This window comes from Dasypus novemcinctus, chromosome 14 (assembly GCF_030445035.2).
Source record: "Dasypus novemcinctus isolate mDasNov1 chromosome 14, mDasNov1.1.hap2, whole genome shotgun sequence".
NCBI classification, from domain to species: Eukaryota; Metazoa; Chordata; class Mammalia; order Cingulata; family Dasypodidae; genus Dasypus; species Dasypus novemcinctus.
Window position 1 is genome coordinate 9664626 of NC_080686.1, and position 22967 is coordinate 9687592.

General features: G+C 42.8%; 1 protein-coding gene across 7 annotated transcripts in view; it reads left to right on the plus strand.

The window, feature by feature from the left end:
- Nucleotides 1-22967, plus strand: part of SPIDR (scaffold protein involved in DNA repair) — a 579802-nt gene that overhangs the window by 530082 nt on the left and 26753 nt on the right. For all 7 annotated transcript variants that reach the window (XR_011645614.1, XR_009180381.2, XM_058275512.2 and 4 more), the window contains 3 exons: nucleotides 13604-13691; nucleotides 15022-15165; nucleotides 15257-15316. Coding sequence is in view for 5 of the 7 variants with exons in the window: in XM_058275512.2 (XP_058131495.1) it covers nucleotides 13604-13691; nucleotides 15022-15165; nucleotides 15257-15316 (292 nt within the window). In the remaining 2 variants the exon portion in view is untranslated. The remainder of the gene's footprint in view (nucleotides 1-13603; nucleotides 13692-15021; nucleotides 15166-15256; nucleotides 15317-22967) is intronic.

Sequence of the window (22967 nt, forward strand, 5' to 3'; positions counted from 1 at the left end):
TGAGCCAGACCCATCTATTTCCAAAGCCTGCATTTTTGGTACTACAGCTGACAGTTTAATTACTTGCAATTTTAGGGGAATTCATTTTTGTAAATTTCCCATTTGTTTTATAGTCCTAACTCTTGGTCCTCGAACCAGAAATCTGATAATTTCTTGTCAGTGGTTTTGTTATTAATTTAGACTTTTGTATTTTCCATTGTTTTTGTTAAATAACAGCAATATGCTATCTATACCAGCATTGTCTTGTGTAACCAGGAAGAGTATAAAATCCATAATGAATAATTACACTGAATGCTTTGGGTTTAGTTAGGGGTGGGGTTTTTTTGGGTTTTTTTTTTCTGTTATGAAAACAGTTTTGAGAAAGGTAATTTTCATTAATGATAAAAAAAAAGAAAAAGTAGTAGAATTTACTTCCCTTTCTAGAACTGCTAACAAAATGAGTGGATCATTAAGAGGCCATTTGACCTGGACCTCATATGTAGACTTTTTTATATTATCTTCAAAGGAAATAGTAATATGACCACTGCTTTCTTCTTTTATTTATTTTTAACAGAGTATGAAGAAAATTTAATAATCTCTTTTTCCAACCCTTACCTACTAGTTAGTCACCCCAGTGAGGTAACCAGTGTTAATGACCTGGTCTTTCACACCTTTCCCCACGATTTTAAATACATATAAGTATAATAACTATGGTTTGCCCTTTTTTTGCAGAGAGATAGATATCCTTTATGTATTGCTCTTTTATATTTTAATCTTTATCATTGTGCAATATAACACATGAAAGGATGCAAAACTGTAGAGTGTAATGAATAATTGATCATAAAGGACACTCATGATGCCACCACCCAATTCAAGAAACACACATTGCCATTGTCCTTAAGTTATCTCTGCTGCCCATCCTTTCCTGATGGCACCTCTTAGAGGGAACTGCAGTCCTGAGGTTTTTTTCCTTGGGTTTTGGTCTAGTATTACCACTTTGTATGCATCCTTTAAAAATATGACTGAGTTCTTCCTGCTTTTGAACTTTATATAAATGGCATCATATATATATGTTCTTTGTGTTTGGCTTCTTTCGTTCACCAAAGCAATGCTGCAGAGTCCGACCGTGAGCAGTCGCACATACAGGAGGATACCAGAGTGGAAGTCTCTTCACGCCTGTGGGCCTGGGTGTAGGTGTGGTGGAGGCTAGGATGTGCACACAGCCATGCATACACATGTTGATACTTAGTTAAGCTGATAAACCTTGAAAGATGCACCAGTTTATTGCAGGTAACTTCATTCATTTTCATTCCATTTTATGCATGTACCAAAGCCTGTTTTTCCATACAGGTGGGCGTGTCTGGCTTGGTGGCGAGCACACCCTGCTCTATCTTTATGCACAGGTGTGTGCACATTATGGGCATGTGCAGCTTCGCCTTCAAGCAGATCATGCCAAATTGTTTGCAAAAGCAGGGCTCCAGTTTCCAATGCTGTTAGCATTGGATGAGTGCTTGTGTGGCTCTTTCTTCCCAACATCTGGTATCTTTAGAGTTTTTTTATTTTTCTTAGCTTTTTTTCTTTCCAACCTGATAGGTGTTTGGTAAAATATCATTGTGGTTTTAATTGGAGTTCCTGATTGTTAATGACATTGAGAACCTTTTCATATGTTGATTGACCATTTGTATTTCCTCTGTTGAAGTACCGTTCAAGTCTTCTGCTTATTTTTCTTTTGTATTGTAGAGCTTTTATATGTTCTGGATATAAGTCTTTCACTGGTTATATGTGGAGTATGTGTTGTAGGCAGCTTGTCTTTTCATTCTTTTTATGGTGTCTTGTTATTAGCAGAAGTATTTAGTTCATCATTTCTGTCTTTTCCTTTATGATCAGTGATTTCCTTTTACTTGTTTAAGCAGTCTTTTCATGCCCTGAGACCATGAATGGTACTTCTATTTGGGATGGTGGCCCCAAAATGAGGTTGTTTGTCAGAGTATGTGATGGACTCACTTTCACCACACTATAAGCAGGGCCCAGTGGAACATCGTAAACGTGGCCACCCTTGGCAGATATGGCTCCTTCTCCCATGTCTCAGAAGTCTACTTAAAGGTAAAATGAGATTAATTTGAGTACCAAGGGAAGTAGTAAAGGGCAAAGGAAGTCAAGCGATAACTTGACTGGGTGCTTATAATAAGAAACTACTATTCATCATGTGCCATGCTCTGTGCTTGGTGTACATATTGTACATAATCCTCAAAGTAACTACTCAAAACATATTATTTTATCCATTTCACAGATGAAGAACCTAAAGACCAACAGGATTAGCTATTTTACTGTATATCACACAACTCGTAATGGGAAGTGGAGATTTAAGGCAAATTCTCATTCCTCTATGGAAGTTTGAAGCATAGTCTATCTCACTTGTACTGGGGCATGGCCATCCAGGGGTGGGGGGTGTACATGCAGAATATGTGATTGTGAAATAAACCACCGCCCCTTCCCTTCTGTTACTCTCTTACCGGGGGTGGAAGCATGGGAGCCGCCCCAGCCCAGGCAGCTGGCTCTGATGAGACATACACTTGGAAATACCAGTTTCAGAACAGGGAGCTAACACTCGCCTCGCCTCCAGGTCGTGAGGAGCTCTCTGTGGTACCCGTCTTTCCCTCCTCATGACTTGCACCCTGAAGCAGTTCCACATAGTGGCTCGGGTTGACGGCTTAGATTAGTGCCCATCCTGCACTTGCTGAAGGATGTTTTGTTGCTGTTGCTTTCCTCTTAATTACTTGATGTGTCAGTATAAGTTATGTAATAGAACTAACAGGTTCAGTCTTTGAAAAAGTATATGAAGGTAGAGTACTTGATATGTGAATTCACAATAATAGAATGAATTGATAAAGAGGCAAAAATGTTTTCAAGTATCAGAGAACAGTTGTGATAATGTTTGGTTAAAAAAACATATGTATCTATCCAGAAATATGAGCTGACAGATTTTGAGTGGAAGTGTAGGTGTTTCTGCCTCCACATTTGTTAGTAAGTAAATCATGTGACACTTTTGAAATAATAAGTACCAACCAGGACATGAGAAAAAAACAAGAATTGTTTGCAGAAATTTCAGATGGCAACATGTTCCAGGAGTTCCTTATTTTCTATGCAATGATCTTGAGTGTGTGTATATGTGTGGGTAAATCCTGCTGAGGTAGAACAGAAATGTGCAAAGAACTTGGTTTTTACAAAGTTGTGCTAGGTGATATTTTTATATCTCAATTATTGAGTTAAGAGTTGAAATTCAGAAGGACTTTTTTCTAGTATAACTAGCAGATAACCCTGTAAAAAAGCGAGGCATCCCAAATTTACAGATTTACTGTACATAATTTTATAAATTTTAGCAGTGATTCAAAGAATAGTACAAAAGGCTTAATTTCAGATACGTGTTTCAATTTCCTTTTTGCAGTTTCTCCAACTAGCTAAGACATCTGTAAGACATTTGAGCAAAAAACTGTCTCTGGGGTCAGAATACCTGACTGATGCCGCTTATTGGGGGTTTGACCTGGGGAAAGTTCTGTTTCCACGGGGATGAAGCGTGGGAGCCTCCGCATGCTTCAGGGATTGTTGTGAGGATCACGGAGTACGCACGTGGAGTGCTGAGAGCAGAGCCAGCAGGTGGCACCTTCTCAGGAGTCGGCAGCCCTCACTGTCTCCATCACTATCCCATCAGGATTAGAGATATGCTGTGTAGTGTTTAAAGGGTTTCCATATGTGTTACATTGTGATGTTGTTTGGCAGTATCTCACATTATCACAAAAAAGGTTGAATATCTTCATGAAATTCAGCAATCAGAACAGCCCATTCTGAAGCTGTCCCCATCTTTAGGTAGATGATCATGTAAACTCGGAGTGAACGTGGTGAATTTTTCTTCATACTCTCCTTAGTTCCCCAAACTTGGGGCTCCAGTACACTCCCAGCCTCTGCCCCCTGAGGAGCCTGGTGCAGGGCCCTCCCGTCCAGGTCGAAGGTCCGGCCCTGTGGGCGAGCGAGGGTGTCAGTGGCAGCCCGCGGGCAGTTCACTGGGGGTGGGAGCACGTGCTCTCGAGGTAGGGGCTGGGAGTCATTGGCAGTGCTCTAAGACGCATCTACCTGGATCCACAAAAAGGAAGAAAGGCCCCGAAAGAAGGGACTGGTGACTGTCTACATTTCTCCAGTCTTCTTTCTTTCCTCCTCAGTCAGCCTTCGGGCCCACCCATGGGTCCTGCGTAAGCCACCAAGTCAAGGTAACCACATTGCTATTTTATTGCCGGGGCCCCATTTTTTTGGAGCCTTGAGATTATTTAATGGCGGCTTTGTTGAGATATAATTTACACAACATAAAATTCACCCTTTTAAAATGTTCAATTCAGTGGGTTTTAATATAGTCACAAAGTTGTACTGCATCACCACCATCTAACCCCAGGATATCTTCATCACTGGGAAAAGAAACCTGTACTCATTAGCAGTCACTCCCGTGCCCACCCCACCCCCAGGCCCTGGAACCACTGATCAACTTTCTGTCTCTATAGATTTACCTCCTCTGGACATGTCAATAAATGGAATCCTACAATGTGTCCTCTGGTGTCTGACTCCTTTCATTGTTGTGTAATGTTTTCAAGGTTCATCCGTGTTGTGGCATATGTCAGTACTTAATTTCTTTTTGTGGCTGAATACTATTCCATTGTATGGATATACCACATATTGTTTGTCCATTCATCAGCTGAGAGTTGAGAGGCATTCGAGTTGTTTCCACTTTCTGGCTATTGGGAATAGTGCTGCTGTCAACATTCCTGTGCAGGTTTTTGTGGGGGCATGTGTTTCACTCCTCCTCACTGCCAAACTGTTTCCGCCAGTGGCGTCACCTCTTCACCATCCCACCAGCATGACAATCCATTTTTAATCACCACTTATCTGATTTTTTTAGAGTCTCCAGGTCTCCATGGCTCCTGGACATTTTGGTGGCATCTACCCTACTTGACTCAGTAGAGCAGACCTCATTGAAGGAAATAGATTTCAGTATCAGGCCAAAGTTTGTTTAATTCATTCAAGGTTGTCTTTTGTGTGTATAAGCGTGGCATAAGAGGAGATGAGCCATCCTCTGGAAAGCATTGTTTTTCTTAATTCTCTCTAAACTGTATCTTCAACTAGCATAGACCATGATACTAGATGAATTAAATGAACAAGTAAGATTAAGTGAAAGAAAATGTATTAGAAGCCACAGGATTCTGTGGGGCTAGCAAGACTCTCAAACTGAAGCACCGAGGAACCCGCCTGTCTGCATGTGGCAGGTGCTAGTTGGGTCTCCTCCCAAGAGGTCCCAACTGCTGGCCTGGAGGAGAGCAGCCATCCAGCAGGGCATGGCGCACAGACCCACACTCCTTTTCCCTTCATCAGGTAGACTGTGTGGGTTCACAGGAGATGCAGCTTCTGTGTGCAGACACTCACCTGAGCTCCGAGGATTCTGCAGAGCAGACGCACAAGGCCTGCTCCTGGAAGCTCACGCTCCAGCAAGGTCAGAAAAGCAAGATGGTTTTGGACCATGGTTCATCCTGGCTTGAAGAAAGGGTGAGATCAAGTTTCTAGGTGAGCAGGCCACTTTCAAGTACAGTCAGGTCGCCTCTCTGAGAAGGTGGCATTTGGGTGAGGCTTAAAGGACGGATGAGCTCGTTCCAGAGCCTGCTCACCCACAGCCTGGGCTGCGAGTGCCTGTGCCACCACACCCACCAGCAGCAGGTGATGCCTCAGGAGTAAGCAACCCTTTCAGGTATGAAAGCATTGATTGAGAGAGTTACTCTCTAAGCCTGAGGATGCTACACAATCCCACTAAAGAGGAAAAGCTAGAAAAAGGAGTGGCAGGATTTTTTTATGCACCATTCAGTCTGGGTCTAGGGGATGTTTAGCAAGGATTTAACGTTTCCTTTTTTTTTTTTTAATAACACTTTTTTTCATTAACATTAATAGATCACATAGAAAGTTTCCTTTTTCTCCATAGAAATTGTCTTTTCTTGGAGCATTGTTACCTTTACCGAACAAAAGCAGGCCTGTTGAGCAGGATGAACTGTCATGTGACTTAGTCTCTATCACCTGTGACACGATAGCGAGTTCCTGCTGCTGCTGTTCTTCCTCTTGTTAGTCATCTTTTAAAAATTTCTTTCTGTGGCTTCTTTGAGTCTCTCATTTCCCTTTTTTCTCTCCAGATGCCCCTGCAGCCACCCAGCCTTCCAGCTGCCATCACCGCACAGGGGCGCGGGCCGGTTGCTGTGGGGCTTGTTCCCCACACTTGCTTAGCCCCCGAGCCGGCTGCTGGGGGCTGCTCAGGCCCTGTGACACCCCTGCTTAGGTCGCAGGCCACCAGCTCGGCGACAGTCGAGGATGACCACAGGTCCCGTGGGCGGCCGGCCCTGGAGACAGCCACCTCCACTCCTCGTAGGAGCTGGGGGCGCTGTGCTCTCTCCTGTGAGGCAGGGGCAGGCCTGGGCTGGGGCGGGGGCGGCGCCTGGCGGCTTAGGACCCTGGGGTTTAGTTTCTTTCTCTGCTTCTAAACCGCTCTGTGTAGCTAGAAAATATAACCCTGAGCAAGTCAGTTAACTTGCTACCACTTTTAGCTCTACAAATAAGGTTATTGTGAAACATAAAATGAATTTAATACATCCAGAATGCTCAAGTCAGTCCTGGGCCTATAATAAAATACCAAGTAGTCATTAAGAACTCCATTATTATTTTTATTCAGCTCAAGCTTGGCAGTTCAAGAATGAATACCTCCCTGTAGAGAGGCGAATTTGAACCCATGCGTGGTGCCTCTTCTCACCGTGTGCTCCCCCAGGGGCTGTGTCTGTGGCAGTGGGGCAGTGTTGGCGGGTGCGGAAGTGCCCCCAAGGGCAGTGTGACTGCAGCCCCCGACAGTGCCCCCCACCCCCGCCCCCACCCACACAGCCGCCAGGAAAGCAGCCCTTCTGAGGAACTCGCTGCCTACCGAGAGGCGCCAAACGAGGGCCCCCAGGTCTTTCCCAACACCGCAGGCTGCCCTGCTCTTAAAACTGCTGGTGTCTTGGTGAGGATTAGGCCACAGGAAAGGATGGAGCGATAGGAAGTGTTACGTTGTTGACACACAGCTCAGACGCAGAGACCCAGCCTTACAAACAGTGGAAATTAAGGTCTGAGGAGCATTTCCAAACCCTTTGGTCTCAGGACCTCTTTACTCTCTTAAAAACTACTGAGGGGCCCAGAGAGTTTTTGTTTTTGTAGGTAATATTGATAGTTACCATATTTTAAATTAAAATTGAAAAAAGTTTTAAATATTTATTTTTGCCTAAAATCCCAGTAAACCCATTGCATAATATAAATAACATTTTTATTAACATATTTTCTAAAACAAAAACTTAAATAGTGAGAAGAGTGATACCATTTTATGTTTTTGCAAATCTCTTTAATATCTGACTTAATAGAAGACGGTAGATTCTCATCTCTGCTCTGCATTTAGTCTCTTGCAGTAGAATCCATCATGTAGACTTTGGAAAACTCTGCTGTATGCTAGTGAGAGTATAAAAGTGAAAAAGGAAAATGAAATCTTAGTACAATTTTGAAAATAGCTTGGGCCTTGAGGACCACCTGAAAAGGTGATCTCCAGCAGTCCCTAGATCGCACTGAAGATGAACTCTCTTGAAGAGTTGTAAGCACTGTACCTATTATACGTACAGAAAATTGGCAACTACATGGCAAATTTTAGGAACATTTGACAACCAGAAGATATGCTTGGTTAAAAAAAAGTCTGCGCTCTGTGAGGAATAATTAGCTCAGGAGACCACTTTGCTTTCTTTTACTCCATCTTCCTATCTCCTTATAAAGGGAATCATCTATAGTGGACATCACCATCGCAGGTAAATCCCCTAGAGCAAATGCCAATCTGTACAAACACCATACACACATGCACACACCTCTACCAGCAGTAGTTAGATAAGGTGGTAAGGGATGAGAAAAAGAAACCTAAAATAACTAAGAACCAATGAGCCAGCAGGTAACATCAGTTTCTGATTCAGTGTGCAAAGTGGGAAGCTTTCCATATTTACTTTGTTCCAGTGGGCTAGCATTTATGACACTCTTGTTTTCCATTACTTTGAGTGGTTGGTTTTCTAAAATGACATTAGGATAAATTATACTAGTTATAATGAAGCCAGAAGAAGGCAGTCATTTGCTGCACTAAAGAATCTATAAAACATGTATGAAAGTATGTGTCTGAGGCATTGTCTCCAAGGGCAGTGGGACAGCTGGGAGCCCCTTTTGGGTTATCGTCTATTTGTATGTCTGAAATGCCTCTGTTGGTACTATCTTCAGTCACACTTTTCTCATGGCTTGTCGTCAGGCCCATATGGAAGGGCCCTCGGGTTGCTGCCCAGTTAGAGCCTGTGTAGACTCTTCTGTAACCTCTTCTGCTTGAAGTCATGAACAAGAGTATCAGGGATGAGGGCCAGCTCCAACCAAGGGGTTTTGGAGAGCTGCTATCTGTGGTCATAAATTCAAGAAGCAGTTGTATCATGTGGTGTTTGCATCAGTCACCACAGCATCATAAAAGTGTGTTGCTTACTCACTTCTGTGCACCTATCTCACCCCAGGATGGAAAACCTTGGCTCTTGTGAACTCCAGGAAAAACATCTGTGCCTTGATATCATTTCAGACTCTTGAGCCATCTTTGTGAGCCTTTTTCTAGAGATGGCCTCAAGGCAATCTCCTCCTTTTGTGACTTTTTTGCGTGTTTTCTAGTAGATTTTGACAGCTCTGACTCACAAACAACAAAATCCAGTTCAAAAATACAGACTTTTTCATTCCAAGAAATAAGTAACTTTGCTCCATATAAATATCTGTTTATTCCTAATCTGTTCTAATCTTTTAAGCATTTTTCTCTCTCTTGAGGATCTGGTAATTTTAGAAACAACAAATCATAAGGTGTTTTTAAAGTTAAACTTACTCTATATTGTAATTTTTTATTGCAAATGAGTTGGAAATGTTCAGGTTTGCTTTTGTTTTGTTTTAATCGATACCGGAAGCCCTTTGCAGCATAAAAAGAAATCTTCAGTCAGCCAAACTTAAGATGTTTATCAAAGGTGGTTCATTATCTGTAACCACTCTTGAAGGGGGCCTTCTTTTAGAAAGAGAGTAAGCCTCTCCTTCAGCCATTGGGAGTGTCACCACCCTCACCTGATGTTGGAGACTTTGGAATCGCCCTTCCTCCTCAAGCAGAGACACAGGGCAGTGAGGTTGGTGGTGGCATTAGAAACTGGTCTGTCACAGAGTCCTACAAGGGCAGAAGATGAGGCCTGGAGATATTTCAGGACGTGGCCACATCACTGGTGAAGAGGTCCTCTCCCCCACCCCTCCTGCCTCCCGGCGCTCCCTGGAGAAAAGCCTATCTCCAGACCAAAGGTGTGGCCCGAAACCCTGCGGGGCGGGACCTGCGGGCGGTCCCTTATCTCCACTGCAGGCTAAATCCCAGTCAGCCCCTAGGGCCTTTACTAGATTCACAGAGTGCAGCGGCCCCTCCTTAGTCTGCTGGTCTTAAGGGTTCTTTCCAAAGGACTTTTTCGTAAGTGGGAATGTGTTCTAAGAAGGCTCCTCTCAAACTTCCAATAACTTGTCAAACTCAGGCATGGCCCTGGTCTCATAGTGTGAAAGAGGTGAAAACAGTCTTCTGGAAGGAAAGCTCTCAGCCCTCACCTTGCATGTACTGTTCATCTCAGTAGTGAGTTTCTTTGCAGAGAGCCGTTCTTTGCACCCATGAGTAACTAGACTCTGTTTATCAGCTATGCTTACTTTCTCTTTAGACAGCTAAATTTTCAAGTTTATCCACCTTTCCCACTTGGAAGGTTGATCTTTAAACTAACTAATCTTTCTAACAGCCTAATAGCTAATGAAGCTAACTGCAGAAAAACCTTTTGGCAGGTAAATTATGGCAGTATAAGTGATTCTGTTTCTTGAGGAAATTAAAATATATTTTTTCCATTACTTGTTTACAAGCTTATATAGAAAACAAAAAATATTTGATATTTTTGTATTTCCAGCCTTCGCAAATAAAAATAAGTCTGAATCTTTTGGTAGTGTTTTACCACCTTCTTTACTCACCAAAACAGCCAATCCAGTAGGTAAAAACCAAGCATTTGGCTTCAAGCAAACACACAGAGAGATTGAGTGGCAAGGTTTGTTTTGTTTTGGGTTGTTTTTTTTTTTTTCTTTTTTTTTTTTTTGGTTGTCTCTAGAGGTCTATATTGACTTGTAGTTTGACCCAGCCTTTCTTTTACTGTAGTTTAATCATTAGGAGGGTATGTGTATGTTTGCATGTGTATGGGAAAGAGAGAAAGAAAAAGATGTTTAGGAAAGCCTGTGTTGGTGCAGCCTGCCCTAGCCTGGCTTCTGGAAGCAGCTGGGGGGTGTCCCACACCTGGCAGAGGAGCACCTCGGGCTACCCCATGTCCCCGTGTGTGTGGCATGCTGCCCTCCTTCACCAGGACTGCTCCACGCCTGGGCTGCCCTTTTTCCTAGTCTCCTGACGCATAAAGCGTCAGGCATACTGTGGCGATGTGTGCAGCACGGCTTTCCTGCCAGGGACTGCCAGCTTGCTTGACCAGTTAACCTAAGTGAATTTCAAGGGAATCTGCCTACATAGAGACTGCTAGCAGAGAGCTTCTGACTCCTGCAGAACCCACCAAATTAAGAACAAGGTGGAGGACACGATTATTTTACCTAGCCTCCCAATGTCCACTTTACTTTGCAATTGCAGAAGTGATCAAAAAATTTTCTGCTAAGTACCTGCAAAATTTGTTATCACTCTCTAATAACCCAGATTTTTCTGCAGATTCATTTTATGGAATCTATAAATTAAGGTATATCCCAGGAAATTAATTCTGGAAAAATGATGTTATCAGATGTTTAATCATATCATAAGCATAATAATTTAATGTCCTTTTTTTCTCTACAGTTTTCTCTCCTGTCAGGAAAGAAACATGTTGTTTGTTGTTTTAAGCATGTTTTAAAGGGATGGCTTTTTAAAAAGAATGTGTTTCCTGTGTAACAAAGTGAAACCGTATGTAAAAATGAATAGTAAGAAGTGAATTGTAGTGGGAAGAACAATATACTATAACTGTGCCAAAAGTTAGCTTCAGCACAAAAGTTTGTCCTGATCAAAGGTTGGAGTCATTTAAATTGATGTATAAGCTGCCCAAGATGGACTGAGGAGCTCGTTCACAAAGTAGCAACACCTTGTGAACCATATTATTTTGAACGACAGTAGAGAAACTGACTTTTTATGAGCTAAGCATTTTATTTAATGCATGGCCCTCCCTTACTTAAGAATCTGCATTAAAATATGAATGCAGTCTGTCTAAACTTTTTAAAAGCATCCTCTAAATAAACAAAAGTCTTTAAATCTTGCATTAAACCTTCCTAAGTCTGTATTTGTAGTACACCATTTCAATGAGAACTCCAAGGGACCACTAATTCTTCAGGATATTAATAATTACTACACTGCGAAGGGCTTCATGGTTATAAATCGAGGAAGCATTGGCTCTAACGGGACTTCACAGCTTTCTTTAATGCATAACTTTTTGTCACCTCTGCTAGTGTACACTGTGTCCTGCCAAGCCTGAGACATGTCAGACACAGCAACCCTAAGTGACCCAGAAACCTCTTTTCATGGAATATTATGGCACTCCACAGGAGACGTTTGGCGGGGAAACTCCAAAATTTTAGGAAAATTGATAGGTACTTTATCATTATGTCAAAAAAAATATCTTTCTATTCTATACAAAGAAGAGAATTTTTTACTATTATCATACTCTTCATTTTATTCTTTCACAAAGTAATCCAATTAAAATCATGCCTCATACTGGCAATTTCTGAGCAAAAAGAAAAAAAAGGCAAAGGGGTTAATAGCCTTACACTAACCACATTAATGATGGTAATATTAGATGGCTAGCATGAGTTGAGTACTTAGTCTGAGCCAAGTAGAAATTCTACTGGGTGTTATATGTGCACCATTTCTTTTTAACTCTTTGCAACCACCCCAACAAGTTGGCACTAATCTTTCCCTATTCTACAGAAGGGGAGAGTTAACGTCAAGGGTTTAAGCAGCTTTCTTAAGGTTTCACTGTTCATAAAAGGTGAGCTAAAGCCGAGACACAGTAAAGTCTGACTCTTTACCACCTCTTTGTTAAATAAGGCACTTGCATAAAGGTCATAGCCTTTTCTTGGAAATGCAGTCAGATCTAAGGAGAGAACCAGGGGCAAATGTATTGGTTTGTAAAAAATCATCACTTGCTTTCCAACATCGCATTTCTTGGGGCAACACGTAGGAAATGACCATATCAAAGACACTAGTTCTGATTTCTGTAATGTCAGCACTTCTGAGTTAGTGTGTGTCAGCCATTCGTTCTCCACATCTCCTGGCCACCTACTATGGGCACTTCCCTGTGGCAGAGGAGATGCAGCTAGGACCGGTCTGGTGCCAGTGCTGCCTTCATGGGGCTCACACACAGGTGGGGAGACAGGCGAGGCCTGGGCCCGGGAGGACAGTGGGCGCTGAGTGTGCAAGCAGATCTCCCCGGGCTGGACGTGGTGCGGGCCTTGTCACCAGGGCGTTCAGGAGAGGTGTGGAGCCAGGAAGCAAGCGCACAGCTACCCAGGGGCAAGCATGCCCAGCTCAGAGGCAGAGCAGGCGTGAGATGCCAGGGGGCAGAGTTTATTTTAACATCCAGATTTTCCCCTTTAGTGCTAATTTTGACCCAGAACCCAAAAGTTCACAGGAATGACGTTACCCCTCAGTGGATGTTGGAATGGGCCACTCCCTGCACGAAGGGTTTCCATCGTGATTGGTATGAGTAGCTGTAAGGTGGTGGGGAAAATGCTTTGTGTCTTGTTTTCGTATGATGCTAAGGCCCTAATTTGAGGGTTATGAGGGTTTTTTTTATTAATTGTTATATCCTAAGTGCCCAATACAGTGCCTTTTATGTAAATATTGAAAGAAATCATATTCTTTGAGGCTACACACCTTTTTCAAAAGTGACAGATATTAACATTATTAAAACATGAAGCAAAATAAGACACCTTTATTATATATATTCATTATTTTAGATAATTTTTGTTATCGTATAAGTTATGTATTATTTATCTGCTTTGGAAAAATATGAGAAACCAAAAGAAAAGAGTAAATATCACCTCTAATCCCTACTGAGATAATCACTAACAACAAAAAGATATTTTTACTTTCAGTGTTCTTTTCCATTAGCTTATTGTATATTAGTATATGTGTACATATAGATGTACATGTAAAGACATGGTATTTTGTTGCCTTGTTTCCAACTTAGCGAGGTGTCATAGGCATCTCTCTGTGGCCTTCACTGTTGTCTGTATGGGCATGTCAAGGGCTGACAGTATTCCCGTGTGACTGCATCCCAGTTTCCAGCACAGCCTTGTCCCCGTGCTTTCTGGTTTCCCTGTGGTCTTGCTGCTGCTCACCATGTCAGCTCCTTGGCTAGCTTGCATGTCGGTGAGGCTTGTGACCAGGAACTTCATAAGTGGGGCTTGATGACGAGCCCCTCTGCTGGCATCTTTCCTCTTCCAGGACAGTGGGACTGTTCAGTTTGATCGACACCATGTGGCCTCCAGTGATGCCTCTGAAAGCGCCAGGTGACAGCCAGCCCCGGGAAGAGGTAAGCACACATCTGCACGCCCCATCTGCCACGGACTGGTGTCCATGGGCTCCTCACGGTCACCCTGCCCTGCTGTGGGGTGTCCCTTCAGGGCACAAGGAGCCTGGGGCCCAGTGAGCTCCTGCATCTGTGGTGACACAAGGATATGGGCCAGAGCGGGGTCTGGAGCCAAAGCCCTTTTGCTTTACCTGTTATGCTGCACTTGGTTTTTCTCGAGGTTAATTTGTGATGATATTTTTAAACCCACTGTCATCACATGCCAATGCAACAGTTAGGGTCTCAGCATCGTAGTAAAACCAGACACAACCTGTTTTTCCCAGCTACCTTCAGTTACTCGTAGAATTAATACTCTGGAAGCGGACTTGGCCCAGTGGTTAGGGCGTCCGCCTACCACATGGGAGGTCTGCGGTTCAAACCCCGGGCCTCCTTGACCCGTGTGGAGCTGGCCCATGCGCAGTGCTGATGTGCGCAAGGAGTGCCACGCAGAGGTGTCCCTGCGTAGGGGAGCCCCACACGCAAGGAGTGCACCCCGTAAGGAGAGCCGCTGAGCGCAACAGAAAGTGCAGCCTGCCCAGGAATGGTGCCGCACACACAGAGAGCTGACACACAAGATGACACAACAAAAAGAAACACAGATTCCTGTGGCGCTGACAACAACAGAAGTGGACAAAGAAGGTGCAGCAAATAGACACAGAGAACAGACAACAGGGGAGGGGGGAGAGGGAGAAGGGGAGAGAAATAAATAAATCTTTTTTAAAAAAAAAAAAGAACCAATACTCAGTTACCAATTACAATAGAAATTCACATAAGCTAACAAAATAAAATCAGTAGGTATTCAGACAACCGCGGGTTGTCCTGCCTCATCAGACTGATTATGGTAGTTATCAATCTGATGTAGCAAAATTGTCTTCTCCTCTCCCAGAGCTAAAAACTGGTGCTGTCTTGTTTATGAAGCAACTGACTTTAGAGTAGAATTCTAAATTTGTGTGTCTGTACTGTAACAGACCAGCATATTCGTGGGCAAAATGATCATCTCTAGATTATTTAAGAGGAAGTGGTTTCTAAATTTTTTTTCAATAGGTTCTGAAGAATGGATTTCTAACTTACGATTTTGAATTGGTGATAAATTTAAAGTACAAAAGTTCTTATGTTTTGTCCCAGCCACCAGGTTCCTCTCCCAGGAGTAACAATGGAATCCATTTCTTGTATAGTCTTCCACAAATATTAGGCATCTGTAAACAAATATGTATACATTAAAGAATAGATTCTAATAGTATAGATGTCTTTAAATCTATGTATTCATGTCTAACTGTGCTTTCATTTTAAACAGGTGAAAACTGAATTGCCTCCTCCTAGCTTCTGTTACATCCTTACGGCTCATCCCCATCTGGGGCGAATTGATACCATGGAAGAAGACCCCATTTCTGAGCTTTACCAGCCTGCAGTCCCCCGCTGCCTGAGGGAAATCCTCCAGGTAACGCCTCGTCCTTAGTCCAGCTCCTCCAGAGCCGGCACTGTGTGCGTGTGCTTCCCGAGCGTCACCGGCCTTGTCCACCCCTTTCCAGGCCAATGACGTCGGCACCCGCTGCAGTTTCCATGCCCAAGTGATACATCACCGACCACAGGTAATCTCTTCCTCGCTCTTTTTTTCCTCTCATAAAGGGTTAAATGTATAAGGTGTTAAAATTTTATTAAAGGGTCATCTCTTTTAGAAATTAATGGAGGCAGCGGACTTGGCCCAGTGGTTAGGGCATCCGTCTACCACATGGGAGGTCCGCGGTTTGAACCCCGGGCCTCCTTGACCCGTGTGCATTTGGCCCATATGCAGTGCTGATGCGCACAAAGAGTGCCCTGCCACGCAGGGGTGTCCCCCGCGTAGGGGAGCCCCATGTGCAAGGAGTGCACCCCATAAGGAGAGGCGCCCAGCACAAAAGAAAGTGCAGCCTGCCCAGGAATGGCACCGCACACACGGAGAGCTGACACAAGGTGACGCAACAAAAAGAGACACAGATTCCCGTGCCGCTGACAACGGAAGCAGACAAAGAAGAACACACAGCAAATAGACACAGAGAAGAAACAATGGAGGGGGGAGTAAGGGGGAAGGGAGAGAAATAAATAAATAAAATCTTTAAAAAAAAAAAGAAATTAATGGAGTACCAACATAAAGGAGCTTTTTGAAACCCCTTTCACCATGCTTATCGCTAAATCAGTAATGAATCCACCCCTCTGTGGATCTGGGGGTCCTGCCAACCACTGTGCCAACCTGCTCTTACTCCAAAGGATTCTTGGTCCAGTGAAGTTCGTCCTTCTCTCACATATGGTCAGGTCAGAGAGAGGAAAGAGGAGCTGAAATCTCATTTGTGGGGTAGAAGTAGGACTCTCAAGGTGGGGCAAGCACCTCTGAGCTCTGAGAGCCTGACCTGTGAAAGGAAACCCCAGTGAGCACCTTACCTGGCCCGGGGGGTGGCAGCCTTGGTGGGCTTATGTTTGCTTCCCTGCCACTCAGAAGATCAGCTAGGAGTAGACTGGCCCAAAGAGGCTCTTGGTAAGCTGAACACATGACCTGCGCTCTGCACAATCTGACTGATCAAGGAGGACCATGGAAATCTCAGTCATCTGAAAGAGGTGGCGCACCCTGTTTTTAAACCCATTTATCTTCTAATCTCTTGTACTAATGAGTTAAGTGCTGGGCAGTATCTGTGGCCGTGCAGCAAAGACTCAGCTCCCCACATGGGCACTGCACTGAGGGCTGGTGGGACAGGTGCTTGTCCCTTGACATGGGCATCACATCGAGGGCCTAAGGGAAGGGCAGTGGGACAGATGACGTGTCCCTTTTGCCAGCTCTTTAAAGGGTGCCCAGTGCAGGGACTTAGGGGGAGGCAGGAAACTGCAGCCTGGGCCAGTGGCCAGAACTAGGCCAGCCTCGTACCCCTGGCCCATCACAGGGACACAAAGGGCAAGGCACACGGGACTGCCTGTTATCACCATTTTACATCACCACCACCACCTTCCCCTGCCCTTCTTTTTGTTGCTGAAGAAACTTAAAACAAATCCCAGATCTCATATCATTTCACTCCTACACATCAATAGGAATCTCTAAGTGTGCATACTTTGTTATATGAACACAATTTAGCTACCTAGTTTCAGAGCCTTTTTCTTTTCTGCTTAAGTTATCCAGAGTTATTTTCTGGTGTATATTTTGAGACATTTCTTTGCATTTCTCTGACCATCTATAGGCAGTGGGACACCTATAGAATGACTAAAGGAACATGCTTCTTAATTTCTAATCAAGCTATTGATGAGTACCATATATACGAGCATCGCTGAACACAGGTGATCGCACACGTGTCATATCAGCTTGTCCTCCGGATGGACAGGGTGGGCAGGGTGCTTCTGCAAAGGGCCAGAGAGGAGACACCTCAGGCTTCGTGGGCTGGGCAGGATGTGCTGCAGCTACTCACCTCTGCTGCTCTACTGCAAACGCAGCTTCGTTGTTGTTGGTAATCAAATAAGGGGGGCTGCGTTCCAAAAGCTGTATTTATGCACCCTGAAATTTGAATTCCATATCATTTTTGTGTGTAACAAAATATTCTTCTTGTGAATTTTTTCACCTATTTAAAAGTGTAAAAAAAAAAAATCCTTAAATAAATGGAGAAAAGATTCTTAGCTTTGCAAGCTACATATGAATAGGCAGTAGCTGAACTTGGCCCATAGGCCATAGTTTCCTGGCACATGCTCTGCAAAGATTCCCAGTGCCCTTCCAGTGCTGACCAGGGCTGCAGGCTGTAGGGAGCCACGAGCAGGGAGAGGCACAGCGGCATCTGCACACAGTCCGTAAGGCTCCCTCATGCCACGCCTTTACAGCCCTAACTAGCCCCTACCCCAGCCCCATCCCTGGTAACCACTTACCTCTTCTCCATCTTTATAACGTTACTTTACAATTGTTATGTAAGTGGAATCATGCAATATATATCCTTGGTGATTAGCTTGTGTCAATTAACATAGTTCTTCGGAGATGTTGCATGTGTCAATAGTTCATTCCTTTTTGTTGCTGAATAAGATTCTATAGTCTTTCTCTTTTTTCGAGGCACAGGGAACTGCACCTAGGACCTCGTATGTGGGAAGCCAGCACTCAACCACTGAGCCACATTGGCTCCCCTGAGTTGGCTTTCTTCATTTGTTTTGCTTGTTGTTCCTATTTGTCTTTTTCAGGAGACACTGGGAGCTGAACCCAGGATCTCCCATGTGGGTGGTGGGAGCTCAACTGCTTGAGCCACATCTACTCCCTCTATGGTCATTTTTAATTTTGAAAGAAACTGCCAAACTGTTTTCCAGAGTGCCTGTACCATTTTATATTCCCATCAGCAATGTGTGAGTGATCCAGTTTCTCCACATCCTCACCACCATTTTTATTGTCACTTGTTTTCATGTTAGCCATTCTGGTAGGTGTGTCATGATTACTTATCAGGGTTTTGTTTTCTTTTTTTAATTTAGAAATAGTTTCAAATTTACAGGACAGTTGCAAAAATAATACAAACCCCATACTAAGAACTCCAGCATACCACCCCCAGACACCCAAAATCAACACCTTTCAACGTTTACCCACATTTGCCATATCATTCTATCCATCTTTTTTTAAATTTATTTTTTAAACATATGAGAGTAGTTGTATATATCTTGCTTCTTGAAACACTGTGCTTGCATGTACATTTCCTAAGAACAAAGATATTCACTTAAGTAACCACCTTAAAGTACAGTTATCAAGCTCAGGAACTTTAACGTTGATATAAAGTTTACAGTCTATACTCCAGTTTTTTCATATGTCCCAATAATGTCCTTTGGGCCTGCATGGCAGGGCACTCCTTGTGCGCATCAGCACTGCACATGGGCCAGCTCCACACGGGTCAAGGAGGCCCGGGGTTTGAACCGCGGACCTCCCATGTGGTAGACAGACTCCCTATCCACTGGGCCAGGTCTGCTTCCTGACTTTAGTTTTTTTTGCATTTTCAATCTGTCTTTTTTTTTAATTGTAGAAACATATATACAACACAAACTTCCCCACCTCAACCACTCCCAAGTTTAAAATTCAGAAATTAATCCCATTCACAGTGCTGTGCTGCCTTTGGTGTTGTGTCTCCTATCATCCCAAATAGAAACCCCATACCCTTTAGGCATTAACTCCCTCTTCTTCTCCCACCACAACCCTGGTAACCTGTACTCTACTTTCTAAGTCTACAAACTTGCATATTCTGATTATTTCCTATAAATGGAATCATGCAGTATCTAACTTCTCTCAACATGATTCTTCAAGGTTTATGCATTAGTAGCATGTATTAGAACTTCATACCTTTTTAAGGCTGAGGAACCTGTCATTGTTATGTATATACCACATTTTGTTTATCCATTCTTCCATTGAGAGAATTTTGGGTTGCTTCCACCTTTTGGCTATTGTAAATAATGCTGCTGTGAACATTGGTGTACAAAGAGTAGTCTCAGTCCCTGCTTTCAATGCTTTTGGGTATATACCTAGAAGAGGGATTGATAGGTTCTATGTTTAACTTTTTGAGGAATGCCAAACTGTTTTCCATGGCAGCTGTACCATTTTACATTCTAACCAACAGTATGTTAAGGTCCCCATTTCTCTGCATCCTTGTCAGCACTTATTACTTACCATTTTTTATTTTGTTTTGTTTTTTAATAGTAGCCATTCTAGCGGGTGTGAGGTTGTATCTCTTTGTGGTTTTGATCTGCATTTCCCTAATGGCTAACATATTGAGCATCTTTTCATGTGCTCATTATTTTTTTAATTTGCATTCCTCTAATGGCTAATGATTTGGATGTCTTCCTGTGTTTATTTGCCATCTATATATACTTTTTTTTTTTAAGATTTATTTTATTTATTTATTTACCCTTCCCCCCATTGTCTGCTCTCCGTGTCCATTCGCTTTGTGTTCTTCTGCATCTGCTTGCATTATCCAGTGACAATGGGAAACTGTGTCTCTTTTTTATTGTATCATCTTGCTGCGTCAGCTCTCCATGTGTGTGGTGCCACTCCTGGGCAGACTGTGCTTTTTTCACATGTGGCGGCTCTCCTTGCGGGGTGCACTCCTTGCGTCTGGTGCACTCCTACACGGGGGGTGCCCTGAGTGGCACAGCACTTCTTGCACATGGCAGCACTGCGCGTGGGCCAGCTTACCACACGGGTCAGGAGGCCCTGGGGGTTGAACCCTGGACCTTCCATATGGTAGACAGATGCTCTTTCAGTTGAGCCACATCCGCTTCCCTCTATATGTACTCTTCAATGAAATGTCTGCTTATGTCTTCTGCCCGTTTTCTAGTTGGATTGTTTATTGTTAAGATTGAAAAGTTCTTTATCTATATTCTAGATACTAATCCTTTGTCCAATATATAATTTGCAAATATTTTCTCAAGATCTGTCATTTGTCTTTTCATCCTTTTAACAGGGTCTTTTCTAGAGCAAAAGTTTGTACTTTTGATGAGGTCTAATTTATCGATTTTTCCTCTTATGAATTTTGCCTTTGTTGTCAGTTCTGAGACAAGTCAAGTCTCCTTGCCTTCCCTAGGTCCCAAAATTATCTTTTTTTTTTTTTTAAGATTTATTTTATTTACTTCCCCACACACACACCCATTCCCCCCATTGTCTGCTCTCCGTGACCATTTGCTGTGTGTTCTTCTGTGTCTGCCTGTATTCTCATTAGGCAGCTCTGGGAACCGATCCTGGGACCTTCTGGAGTGGGAGAGAGGCAATTCCTCTTTTGCGCCACCTCAACTCCCTGTTCTGCTACGTCTTCTTATTTTTCCCTCCTCTGTGTCTCTTGCTGCACCAGCTCTCAGCACTGGCCAGCACTCCTGCATGGGGCAGGATTCCCATGGGGGCCAGCACTTCGCGTGGGCCAGCTCACAGTGTGGGCCAGCTTGCCTTTACCAGGAGGCCCTGGGCATCAAACCCTGGACCTCCTATATGGTAAACAGGAGCCCAATTGGTTGAGCCATATCTGTTTCCCCCAAATTTACCTCTTATGTTCTTTTCTAGAGGGTTTATAGTTTTGTAATTTGCATTTAAGTCCATGATACATTTTGAGTTTTGTTGTTTTTTGTTTTTTTGTAAAAGGTGTGAGATTTAGGTTGAGGTTCACTTTTATGGCCAATGGAGATCCAATTGCTTGAGCACTATTTGTTGAAAAGGCTGGTCTTCCTCCTTGAATTGCTTTTGCACCTTTGTAAGAAATTAGTTGGAAGTGCAAGAGACACTTTAAAGCAAGTTTTACTTTTGGTTGTATTTTCTTTGTATATTATAAACATTTATTTAACTTGTGATTTGAAGTTAAAAATTTCCAAAGTGTATGCTCAACAATATCATTAAAGTGTTTGCAGCATAAAAAAATCCATTGAACATATTTCTGTAGAAAAGATCTATTTGTAATATTTTAGCAACCAGATTGTTAGTTCTGCTACTGATTAATTGGTTTAATCATTAATTAATTAATCTTTTTACAGAAGATTTTATCATTACTTTTTTCATAACTCCAGTGGTAGTGATTCTTTGACAGTTAAAGGAAATTAGAGTCTTTTAGTATATCAATATATTGAAAGATAGACAATAGACAAAATCCAGGCTATTTACAGAAAGCATCCAAAATCTTTGAAGAATGTCGAATGAACTCCCAACCTCATAACCCTGCAGACATCTTCGCCCATCTTGAGATATCCACCGGTATTTTAAACTGTGCTCGTTAAAGGAGCAAGACCTGGATCAAACCTCTATGTGATTAAAGAAAAGAAAACCCAGGACAGTCCTAGGCATGACTGACATGACTGGGTGCAGCCATGCAGCCCAACACAGAAGTGCGACATTGGGAATGAGGCATCCATGTCCTACTCCTGGGCCTCCAGCTGCCCATGGGCCACAAGTTCCCCAGCGGTTGTAGGTCCTTCCAGCCACTCTCATTAGTCAGCCACTCACAAATCATGGGGCTGGAGTGGAGAAAACCCGTATAAGTACCACCGTGAACTTTCCCTTTATGGTAGGGAAGGGAAGCTGTGCACTGTGCCAGAACTAAAAGCCTATAGGGGGAAGTGGATGTGGCTCAAGCAGCTGGGCTCCCACCTACCACACGGGAGGTCTGTGTTTCGGTTCTTGGTGCCTCCTAAAGAAGACAGCAAGCTGGCATGACAGACAAATACGGCAAGCTGACACAAGAAGATGACGCAACAGGAGACACGAGAAGAAAAACATAATGAGAGATCCAACAAAGCAGGGATCAGAGGTTCCCGGTCTCTCCTAAAGAGGATGAGCAGCAGGGCAATCTATTGCAACAGGCAGGCACAGTGAACTGATACAACAAAAGACAAGGAAAAACAAAACAAGAAAGCAGGAAACAGAGGTGGCTTGCAATTAGATGCCTCCCTCTCACATCAGAGGTCCCGGGCTCAGTTCCTGGTGCCTCCTAAAGAAACAAAGACGAGGAACAGACACAATAGGTGCAAGCAACAAGGGGATGGAGAGAGATATATAAATCTTAAAAAAAACAAAAACCTATAGGTAGGACCTCAATAGAATGCCATTATGTCCCTTTATGACAGTAGGATTTTTATTATAGTGGTTGAAACTATTTTATATCAAATATTTATCTATATTAAGATTTGAATTAGGGATAAAGAGAATACCATTTTAAAACTTTTTATTTTGAAAAAAAAATGTTAACTTTCAGGAATGTTGTAAAAATAGTACCAACAACTCAAATGCCCAATTGTTAACATATTAACACATTTGCCTTATTTTTCTCTATATGTACATATTCGTGCTTATTATTTTCTTCAGATTCTTTTGAGAATAAGTTGCAGATATAATGTCCCAGTACCTGTTACTATTTCAATGGTGCAACATTTCCTAAAAATAAGGACATTCTCCTACCTAATCATGTAAAACTATTAAAATCAGGAAATTAGCATTAACATCAATATTCTATCATCTGCTCCTCAGACTATTTAGATTCTATCACTTGTCCCAAAATTATCCTTTAAAGTTCCACAGTCCATTACAGAGTCATACTTTGCATTTAGTTGTCATGTCTGTTTCATTTCCTTCAATTGGAACATTTTTTCATCTTTGCTTATCTTTTAAGATGTTGGCATTTTTTGATAATAAGGGCCAGTAATTTTGTGGAATGACTGTCAGTTTAGGTTTTTCTGACATTATCTCATAAATAGATTCAGGTTATGCATTTTTTACAGGAATACCACATAAATAATACT